Here is a 12,207-nt window from a genome sequence, read left to right as displayed (position 1 = left end):
TACTTATCATATTCTCAAACAAAACTCAAAAGAAACATATTCTCATCATATCTCTGACGCACGTAGATGAATACCAAGGATCTTGCCAATCTCCAAACAATAAAAAGTCATGTCCGCATATCCTGAGAAGAGAAGTAAAAAAAACTCACAATGCAACATAAAATCAATATTTTTTAGACGCTGACCTTTTTCTGCAGAAGACAGCTGAGAACCAGAAAACTTTAAAATAAAACCATAATTTTTCACACTTTAACTCAATAGATCAAATTTCAGAATTTCAGACACCAGACATGGATGTCCCTAGCTACATATTATCATAATTCATTAACGGAATAATATATTTTGTTGCCCATCACTTAGTCTCATAAAACAGTACTTAGTTATCAAACTACAATGTAATCTTCCATTTTTTGAACTGGTGGAGTTCTATCCCATGGCATACTTCTGAGTCCAGGAACGAGCAGTTGCCTCGTACTTGGCTCTATCATTCTTGTACATGTGAGCAATCTCGGGTACTAAAGGATCATCCGGGTTTGGGTCTGTAAGAAGTGAGCAGATCGACAAGAGAACCTGCAATTTCATTCAGCAGCAGTGAGTAACCAACCAAAAAAAACACAAGAAAATTAGAAATGTTAATTGAGGTATAAGCAACAAGGTTCAGCCAATGAGTTGCGAGCTGCAAATGACAATAACAAAAGTTATGTCTTTTGAGAAATGATAACTATACTAGAAATCTTCTAATGTTTTGGTACTATAAGATCCAATCATGTGGACTTCCCAGTGAATTGCTATCAAGAACCAAGCATGAGTAAATAAAATAAGAAACAGCCAGGGATCCAGATTACCTTGGATATAGTAAGAGCAGGGCTCCATTGTTCCTTGAGGATGTCAAGGCAAATGCTACCATTACTATTGATATTTGGATGAAAAACTTTGGTGCGGAAAGAGACCTGAATATATTACAAAGCAATTGCTATTCAAGACCCATGAAGGAAATAAATGCAATGCTTCCAAAAAATATACAGCAACCAACAAAACTGCATTTAACAGCTCCAGTAAAGCAGCAAGCAACAAAAATAGTTCCAGCCAGTAAAGCAGCAAGCAACAAAACTGCGTTTAACACTTTTCTTCTGACCTCAACTTCAGCTCTCCGAAGTGGACTAAGGCAAATTTGTTAAACAATGCACACAACATAGATCGTTTTTAAGATTATTTTCAGTTTGACGCCTAGTAATTAATAACATCTCTACTAAAATTATTTCGGTCTAGGAAAGTATTGATTGATTGCTCAAGTTAAAAAGTGCTTAAAAAAGAACAAAAAAGCCCAAACAATCTTATAGGTTTTGATGAGCACTGCAAATGGGTCAGCTTTAGACCATCTCCAACCCATCACACTAAAATGGTGTAAATTTTGCACTAAAATGGTGCAAAAGTCACATCAAACAGTAATTCATCTCCAACCCACTGCACCATTTTTTGCATTAAAAAAGAATGTTCTCAGTATATTCCTTTTTATATACTTTTATATTATTATTTTTTATTCCCTATATTTTTAACTATTTCAACAATTAATTAAGATATTATTGGCGTAAAATATTATAAAATATTATTGGGGTAAAATATTATAAAATATTACAATAAAATATTATTTTATTAATTAATATTATTAGGGTAAAATTATAAAGTATTATTTTATTATTTTAATTATTGATATTACCAAAATATTACATTTAAGAACACAACAGAAAATAAAATACGGTAAAAAATAACTTGATGAACAGTAATAGAGCGATGAACAGTGTTTTGGCGTCGCACTGTTCATTTTCACCAAAATGGCGTAGGAAATAGGGCATGGTTGGAGAAGGAATAGTGTCGTTGCACCAAAATGACGCGGGAAATGGGGCATGGTTGGAGATGCTCTTAGGTTGGATTCCCATATATCCATATCCTGATCCTCCCCTTAAAAAGAACCAAATCTCCACTAGGATCCAGTTAATTGAATAAAATCGGAGATTCATTTGCTACTGTTGTACAAATCATGGAATACGACCTTTCTTCTAGACTCTAGATCCTGGAAAAGATTGGAGGTTTGCCACTCGACTCCATGGTTTTTAAAGTGCAAGCCTAAAAGAGGTGGGCTCAATTTCAATATTATGGAGAAAGGTTTTCATGATGATGGTGATGATAATGCCATATTACCAACTAAAATTGTGAAGCAGCCAATGGATTAGATTGTTTTCATACCATGCATCATTTTCCAATAGTATTTCCCCTGTATAGCATATCATGCAAACTTACAGATGTTTATGCAAGCATTGCAAGGGCAGAGACAATTTTATTCTAGGTAGGGCAATTGCCCCACCTGGAAATGAAAATTCTCTCTCATTGTTAAAGTTTTGTCATATTAGCTCTCTACCAAAAGAAGCAAGCCACATAGATTATAAGGTTTCAAAACATCATCTTATGCTAGTAACATGCTTCTTTTTCTTATTGAAATATAGGTACTAAAGGTACTTCGGGCATGGTATGATATATTTAATGCCTAATGGAACCATACTTCGTTATACTAAATATCCAGAAACAGTAAAATTCACAAATAAATGACAAATTTAAAAAACAAGAGTATAAATTAGCACATCGACCTGACATAAATTTGAAGTACTGGTTCTTTATATCACGTAGAGACTATCTATCTTTATATTATTAGTTAACGTTTAAGCTATCCTAAGTACAAAATTATATTGGAAACAATATGATTATCAAAATAAATCAGTAGTCAAGGAAAGTAGCAATAAGAATTTTGGGGGAAAATGAATTAGTTTCGAACGTTTAGACATGAAAATATATCACAAATATTATGATCGTTACAGATAATTCAATAATTAATAAAACAAATGATATTAGTATAAATAAATTTCTAATTTGATTCACTAACTGCTTGCCGCTGGTATTCAAATGTAATGAAGGAACATTCATATACCAAAGAGAGGCTGATATAGATCATTTAAGACTCAATAGGAAAGTGATCCCAGAGGTTGCCTTCCAATATGACTCAAAAGGAAATAGAACAATTACCTTGGGTGGTTTAAATGGGTAATCAGGTGGGAAGTGAATATTCACCAGAAACACACCGCCTGTAAACGGACTGTCAGTAGGCCCCATAATTGTTGCTTGCCAATGGAACATGTCCTCTCCAACAGGACCTATAGACATTTAAAAAAAAACATGAAATTTAAATCAGAGAAGGAAAAAAACATGCACAAGTCCTAAGCCTATCGATTGTTCCCTTTTTATTTCAGTACAATAACACCATTGAAATAAGCATGGGAATTACAAGCTTAAATCTGAAAAATGAAAACAAAAGGCCATTATATAATAGTTTCGTTATAAACGTGAAATCCTAAAATCCATGACTTTTAAAATCTCGTGACTCTGTTTGAGGGATAAGACTGTTTCCATTAAATAAATTGCAAAGGGAATATTTTCAGTAACAATAGGATCAAGAATATTTTCAGTCACAATAGGATCAAATAGAACTTCCATAGTTTATTACTAAGATACTTATTATATGACTAATCTACAAATCATTAAGAATATCAAAGTCAAAGGTGATTCCTTCTGGAAACTCTGAAACCAAACACTTAAGAATTGGACAAAACTGCACTTAGCTTTAAAAGTAACACCAACACAAGTTTTTTACGAGACTCTTAACCCCTGGCAATGGTAAAAAACAAATTACTAACAGTAAAGCCACATGATGGTAAAAGGCACCTAGCGCCATAATCTAACCATTTTACAAGACAACACTAATATGGTGTTCCCAATTATCTTTAAAAGTAACACCAACACATGGTTTTTATAAGACCCTTACCCCCTGGCAATGGAAAAAGACAAATTTCTAATGGTAAAGCCACGTGATGGTAAAAGGAACCTAGCTCCATAATCTAACCATTTTACTAGACAACGCTCATATGCTGATGATGTTCTGCTGTCCATTTTGCAAACTGTGTTATGTTTGCGCTTGTCTTTAATCACTCCTCTTAACCTGTTGAATATTTAGTTCCTCAAAGTTAGGAGTTAGTTTCCTATTCTTGTAAATATTATGAAATTAGGAAATCCGTAGGAGCTGGATTTCCTAATTAGTAGTTATTCTGTTTTTATTGTTGCTGATTTATAGGAGGTAGTTTCTATATTTAGTTGAGCAGAAGCTGTATATAAATAGTGTACTTATTTCTGATTAAAAGAAGCTGTATATAAATAGTGTACTTATTTCTGATTAAAAAAGAAGATTATTTCTCCTTCAAAATCTTCATGGTATCAGAGCAGGGAAACTCTGAAAAACCCTAGCCGTCCTTCTTTCCGGCAATCTCAGTTTTTTTTCTTTTCCTCCTCTTATGGCAAAAACTGGAATGGCGAATGAAACAGCCAATTCCATCTCTGAAACCTCTTCTCTTTCCAACCCAAATCCGATCCATTATAGTTCTGGAAATTCTGGAACATCTGAAAACCTCTCTCTCCTCATCACAAATCATAAACTCAATGGACAAAACTACCTTCAGTGGTCTCAATCAGTCCGGATGTTCATCTGTGGCAAAGGAAAAGAAGATTACTTGTTTGGAGAAGTCCCAATTCCTGAGAAAACAGATCCAAACTACAAGAAGTGGAAGGCCGAGAATCATCAGATCATGGCATGGCTCATCAATTCAATGAATGTGGATATTGGTGAAAATTTTCTTCTATATGAAACGGCTCAAGAAATATGGGAGGCAGTGAAAGAAACCTACTCTAGTTCTGAAAATACGTCAGAACTATTCGCGGTGGAGACAGTTCTTCATGATCTTCGTCAAGGAGAATTAACGGTAACTCAATACTTTAATGTACTAACTCGTCATTGGCAGCAGTTAGATATGTTTGAGTTTTATGAGTGGAAATGTCCGGAGGACAATGCATTATATCGTAAGATAGTAGAGCAGAAAAGAATATTTAAATTTCTGTTGGGTCTGAATAAAAGTTTAGATGATGTTAGAGGAAGAATAATGGGAACAAAACCTCTTCCAAGCCTTCGGGAGACGTTTTCAGAAGTTCGTCGAGAAGAAAGTAGGAAGAGGGTAATGTTGGGTAACCCGCCACCGCCTCCAAACACAGATGGATCTGTTTTTGCTGCTCGTAAATCACGGCCTCCAGCTCCCATAGACAATCGCCAGCCAAGGAAAGGGCGTCCTTGGTGTGACCACTGCTCTAAACCCGGTCATACGAAGGAGACATGTTGGAAGTTACATGGCAAACCAGCGGATTGGAAGCCAAACAGACCAGCCCAAGATAGCCATGCAAACTCATCCAATGTTACTGAGGAACAACAATGCACAATCAAGTCCAGCCCCTTCACCAAGGAACAACTAGACATGCTACAAACGCTGCTGAACAACACCCTAACACAGCACGCTACTGCTGCACCAGCCACTAGTTTACATGCAAAGTCAGGTAAATTACACTCAAAACAGTGGATTATTGACTCAGGAGCATCAGATCATATGACAGGAGATAGGATGCTGTTATGTGACTATCAACCGTGTCACTCTAATCTCACGGTGAAGATTGCTGATGGCACTTTGTCTAAAGTAGCCGGGACTGGATCAATTCAAATATCACCTGCAATCATTCTCAAATCTGTGCTTTATGTTCCTAATCTTGATTGCAATCTGATTTCCATCAGCAAATTGACTCGTGATAGCCATTGCTTAACCATTTTTTTCCCTAATGTCTGTGTTTTTCAGGAGTTGGGTTCGAAGCGGAAGATTGGCAGTGCTGAGATGTGTTCTGGACTATACCTCTTCAAGCCTCCCAAACCTGGACAGGCCTTAGTTGCTACTATAAGTCTATCTACTAGTCAGTCTGTTATGAGTCAATTTAATTCTAGTTCTAGTGTCAATAAAGATAGTGAGATCATGATGTGGCACTATCAATTAGGACATCCTAATTTCTTGTACCTTGGGAAGTTATTTCCTCATTTGTTCATCAATAAAAATCCAAAATTTTTCAATTGTGAGATATGCCAATTTGCAAAACATACTCGATCTGTCTATCCGGGGGTTTCCTACCAACCATCAAAACCTTTTTCCCTTGTTCATAGTGATATTTGGGGACCTTCCAAAATTAAAAACATTAATGGAGCACGGTGGTTTGTGACTTTTGTTGATGATCATACAAGACTTACGTGGGTATTCCTTATGAAGGAAAAATCTGAGGTTGCAAGAATATTCCAAGCATTCAATTCAATGGTTCAAACTCAATTTAGTACCAAAATCCAAATCCTAAAGTCTGATAATGCTAGGGAATATTACTACTATGTCCTGGGAGAATACTTGTCTAAACAAGGGATAGTCCAAGTGAGTTCATGTGTCAATACCCCACAACAAAATGGGGTAGCGGAGAGGAAAAATAGGCATTTATTGGAAGTGGCACGCTCGATTATGTTTTCCACCACCGTACCAAAATACCTATGGGGGGAAGCTATTCTTACTTCGGCATATCTCATAAACAGATTACCATCTAGAGTCCTTCAGTTTAAAACACCTCGTCAAGTCCTTATCAATCTATTCCCCCATGCCCGGTTCCTGTCATCCAATCTGCCACTAAAGGTATTTGGATGCTCGGCATTTGTCCATGTCTATCCACAAAATAGAAGCAAACTTGATCCACGGTCTACAAAGTGTGTTTTCATTGGTTACTCCACAAATAAAAAGGGGTACAAATGTTTCTGTCCTACTACTCGAAGGGTGTTTGAAACCATGGATGTCACATTTTTTTAGAACAATCCTTATTTTTCCAAGACTGAAATTCAGGGGGAGACTATAACAGAATTTCAACCTTGGAGTTGGGATTCCCTACTTGTCAAGGATTCCCTACTTGTCCCAAGTCTCCAGCCACCACCAAACTCTGAATCTATTCCAAGTCAATCCATTCTTGACCATCATTCTTTGTGTCCAGCTAGTGAGTCGGCTCCTACATCTGATCTGCCATTTTCACCCATGCCTCAGCCTCAATCAGCAACTAAGGAATTACAGGTTTATTCAAGAAAGCGGAGGCAAACTCAGGGGGAGGTTGAACCCATAGCACATCTCACACCTGTTCAAGATTCTGAAGCGGATCCAACAACTGTAGAAACTCATACAGGAGGGAAGAATGGTCAAGAGCAAGAGGAGATTCAAACAGTAGAAGACTTAGAGCTGCCTATTGCCCTCAGGAAAGGTACTCGAACATGCACTCAACATCCGATTAAAGATTTTCTCTCCTATGCAAAACTGTCATGGACTTACCGAGCATTCCTCTCAAGATTGGATGAAGTCCGAATTCCATCTAATATCCAAGAGGCCCTTAATCATGAAGGTTGGAAACATGCAGTTCAAGAGGAGATTAGTGCATTGGAAAGAAATGGTACATGGATTATTACTGACCTTCCACCAGGAAAGAAACCAGTAAGCTGCAAATGGGTATTCACGGTGAAGCACAAGGCAGATGGAAGCATTGAGAGGCTTAAGGCACGGCTGGTTGCTAGGGGTTTCACACAATCCTATGGAATTGACTATCAAGAGACGTTTGCTCCGGTTGTGAAGCTTAATACTATCCGAATACTTCTATCCTTGGCTGCATATTTAGACTGGTCACTTCATCAACTGGACATCAAGAATGCATTCTTAAATGAGAATCTTGAAGAAGAAGTCTACATGGAGATTCCATCTGGAATTCAGACAAGTTATAACAGTACAAAGGTGTGTAAATTGTTGAAGTCTCTATATGGGCTAAAGCAATCTCCTAGAGCATGGTTTGGCCGGTTCTCAAAGTCAGTAAAAGGACACGGTTTTACCCAGTGTCAAGCTGATCACACGTTTGTGAAACGTTCCTCAGTGAACAAGCTGGCCATTCTTATTGTCTATGTGGACGATATCATTCTAACTGGGAATGATGTGGAAGAAATAGCAAGGATCAAACATGCATTGGCTGAAGAATTTGAAGTCAAAGATCTTGGTCCTCTTCGGTACTTTCTAGGAATGGAAGTGGCTCGATCAAAGGAAGGTATATTTGTTTCACAACGCAAATACACCTTAGACTTACTAAAAGAAACTGGTATGCTTGGCTGTAGGCCAGCAAGTACTCCAATGGACTCAAAGAAAAAGCTCGGACGTGAAGGAGTTCCTGTAGATAAAGGGAGATACCAACGTCTGGTAGGGAAACTCATTTACCTTTCCCATACCCGGCCAGACATTGGCTTTGCAGTAAGCACAGTTAGTCAGTTCATGAACAATCCGATGGAAGAACACATGGAGGCAGTGCACCAAATCCTCAGGTACCTAAAGAGGACTCCTGGAAAGGGTTTACTTTTTAAGAAAACTGACTATCGAGATGTAATCCTATACTCGGATGCAGACTGGGCAGGAAGTCAAATAGATAGCAGATCAACTACAGGTTATTGCTCCTTTGTATGGGGAAACCTTGTGACATGGCGAAGTAAAAAGCAGTCTGTTGTCTCCAGGAGTAGTGCTGAATCAGAGCTAAGGGCACTTGCAGTTACAATTTGTGAAGGGATATGGATCAGGCGAGTAATGGCAGAACTGGGTATGGTTTTTGGAGAGATTGTGAAGCTCAAATGTGATAACCAAGCAGCCATCAGTATTGCAAAGGATCCAGTCCATCATGATCGAACTAAGCATGTTACGATTGATAGACATTTCATTGCAGAGAAGATAGAAAATTCTGAAATGCAAGTAATATACACTCCAACTCGGGAGCAGTGTGCAGATATCCTCACGAAGGCCCTTCAAGGACCTAACTTTGAGAGATTGTGTAGCAAGTTGGGCATGTACAACATGTACAACCCAACTTGAGGGGGAGTGTTGAATATTTAGTTCCTCAAAGTTAGGAGTTAGTTTCCTATTTTTGTAAATATTATGAAATCAGGAAATCCGTAGGAACTGGATTTCCTAATTAGTATTTATTCTGTTTTTATTGTTGCTGATTTATAGGAGGTAGTTTCTATATTTAGTTGAGCAGAAGCTGTATATAAATAGTGTACTTATTTCTGATTAAAAAAGAAGATTATTTCTCCTTCAAAATCTTCATAACCTATAGGCGAGAGGCTTCCAAATTGTTAATTTACCAAAAAATGTAGATCTTGCCTAGTGGATTCAGTTCAACACACTGAGGCAAGTATATAATAATCAAGGTTTTAAATATCGGATGTCGGGTTCATGTCGGACGGCTGAAATCCATGTCGGATAGCGGAAATCGGGGATATATCGGGGGACATGGACTAAATATCGGATTGCCATATCGGGTGATCCACATATGTATAATATCATGCCCTAAATGTAATCTAACTATCTAAGCATTCCTAAATTCATAACTTCATGACTCTGCACATTTCAACATTCATATGCACATTTAAAATAAAATAAATCTCTCCTTATTAATCAATAATCATTAGCCTATTATTAATCAGTTAGCCTATTATTAATCAAGTGATCAAACATCAAGTAATCATTAGCCTATTATTAATCAAAATAGTCCACAAACCAAACATTCACGTGTGAAGAAGAAAAAAAGAAAAAACAGGAAAATCGGCCGATATGGCCGGTTTCCAAACCAAGAAAATCGGCCGATATGGCCGATTTTTCGCCGATATGGCCGATATGTCGGTAAAAAACGATATGCGACTTGTTTTTCCCCGATTTGTGTCGTTGGACCCCTCAATCCGCTATATCGGCCGACATGTCCGACATGTCGGCCGATATTTAAAACACTGATAATAATGTTCTCAACAATGGTTTATGCAGTCAACTGTAAACCTATCTTCTATCAGCCCTTCCAACCTACCTATGTTCCCTAGATTGCTTAGGCTGCTAGTAGTCCACCACGAAAAGAGGTTACTTATCCATATATTACATCTCCACTCTTCTCCAATGACTACCCTGCTACCTAACTACAGTCAAGAACATCAGGTATTTATTTTTGTTCTTTTGAGCGAGTTTTTATTTTAATTTTTTTAATATTTCCTTTTTCTCATTCCATCTCTTTTCATTTTCCTTCTCTTCCTCTTGGGGCCCGTTTGGATGGACGTAACTATTAGAAGTAATAAGTGAATCAAAGATGTAACTTCCTTAATTATGAAGTAGAAAGTAGCGGAAGTAGTATTGATTTTGTTTGTTTCATATATTTTTAGAAGTAGCGAAAATAGTACTTCATCATCTTCTTTTATTTATTTGTTTGTTTGGATAGAAATTGGATATATTATTTAAGATCATCTGCCCTTGGTAAATCTCTAATTTAAGTGGACCCCATTTTTTATCCACTTCCCCTCTACTTCTGAGCTTTCAAGGGTAGAAAAAAAATTAAAAAATAGGAGTGTCATCTAGACGTCACATCTGCATTTATGCAAGTAGCTGAAAAAATCTTTTCGGAGAAACAAACATAATTTTTTGCTTGAAGTAGGAGAAACTTCCTCTAGTTCAGTTACTTTTTTGCTACTTCCGTACAAACAAACATGTCATTAGGAAAAACAAAAACAGCCTGCAGAGCAATAGTTTTCATACCCCAAACCAATTAGGAAGAAGAGAAGGAAAGCGAGGAAGGAAATTATGAGTTTTATTCTTAGACATTTTCTGCAAATCTGTTTCTATAATTTCCTTTTTAATTTTGACATTCTTTTCGATAAGTTGTTTTCCCACACGTCAAGCAAAAGTGACTTCAAGGAGATAGGGAATTATAAGTGATTAAAGATTGGGAAAATTGTGTTAAGGCCCCAAAAGCAAAAACTTAATGTCCTGCAGCCCCTTTGATTTTTTTCCTATATGTTTTAGCCCTTAAATTGGAGATCTATATTCTGCAACCCTTATTTAGCAATTATTACCTGCCAACTAAACATAGAGAGAAAATAAAAAATAAAAAATCCTAAAATGCCCTTATCTCCTCTGTTCTTTCATGTTAAGTCTAAAAGTAAGTTAAATTAGACTAAACATGAAAGTCTAATTTCAGGTAAAGTTCAATTTAATTCATGTTAAGTCTAATTTAATTCATTTTAAATCTAATTTACATCACATTATGTCTAATTCAACTTGTTTCAAGGTCTAATTTAATTCATGTTAAGTCTAATTCAATTTGTTTAAGTCCAATTTCATGTTAAATCCAATTTAATTCATATTAAGTCTAATTTAAATCATGTTATGTCTAATTTAACTTGTTTTAAGTCTAATTTAATTGGACTTAACATTAAGTCTAATTTAAATCATGTTATGTCTAATTTAACTTGTTTTAAGTCTAATTTAATTGGACTTAACATGAAATTAGACTTTTATGTCTAATTTAACTTGTTTTAAGTCTAATTTAATTGGACTTAACATGAAATTAGACTTTAAAAAGTTAAATTAGATTTAACATGATTTAAATTAGACTTATAAGAAAATTAACATGATTGAAATTAGACTTTAAATAAGTTCAATTAGACTTAACATGATTCATGTTAAGTTGAATTCATGTTAAGTCTAATTCAACCTATTTTTAAACTTAAAATAAGTTAAATAATACATTACATGATTTAAATTAGACATAAAAAATTAAATTAGACTTAACATTAATCAAACTGGACTTAATATGAATCAAATTGGACTTAACATGAAATAAATTGGACTTAACATAAAATTAAACTTAAAACATGTTAAATTAGACTTAACATGATTCATGTTAACTCTAATTCAACTTATTTTTAAACCTAAAACAAGTTAAACTAGATTTAACATAATTTAAATTAGACTTAAAAGGAATTAAATTAAACTAATATGAATCAAACTAGACCTAACATGATAGATCTGGAGAGAATGAATAGGGAGGAGGAAATGAAGGCATTTTGGGTTTTTATGTTTGTCTCTCTCTCTTTGTGCTTAGTTTAGCATGATAATGACATGAAAAAAAGCTACAACACATGATGTGATATTTTTTGGAGCTGAACCATATAGAAAAAAATGGAGGGGCTGCAGCACATAAATGTTTTACTTTTGGAGTCTTGACACAATTTTTTCTTAAAGATTTGGAATCACATATGGCTCAGTTTATTGATTATTCCACCGCTCACCAGCAAACTAGACAAAAACTGATAATCATATACAAATCATACATCTACTTCTGGCCATCCTAGAATCAACATGAGAATCCAAACTC

General features: G+C 35.8%; 1 protein-coding gene across 2 annotated transcripts in view; it reads right to left on the bottom strand.

Moving 5' to 3' along the window:
* The window catches only part of LOC109848598 (ubiquitin-conjugating enzyme E2-17 kDa-like), a 12,598-nt gene continuing 599 nt past the window's right edge, over positions 209 to 12,207 (bottom strand). For both annotated transcript variants that reach the window (XM_020418192.1, XM_020418200.1), the window contains exons 3-5: positions 3,076 to 3,203; positions 846 to 950; positions 209 to 570 (exon numbers count right to left, since the gene is read on the bottom strand). In XM_020418192.1, coding sequence (XP_020273781.1) covers positions 427 to 570; positions 846 to 950; positions 3,076 to 3,203 — 377 coding nt within the window. In that variant the 3' untranslated portion in view covers positions 209 to 426. The remainder of the gene's footprint in view (positions 571 to 845; positions 951 to 3,075; positions 3,204 to 12,207) is intronic.

Source organism: Asparagus officinalis, chromosome 1 (genome assembly GCF_001876935.1).
Source record: "Asparagus officinalis chromosome 1, Aspof.V1, whole genome shotgun sequence".
Lineage (NCBI taxonomy): Eukaryota > Viridiplantae > Streptophyta > Magnoliopsida > Asparagales > Asparagaceae > Asparagus > Asparagus officinalis.
The sequence above is the reverse complement of the archived record's forward strand: the minus strand, read 5'-3'. Positions and strand labels throughout refer to the sequence as shown.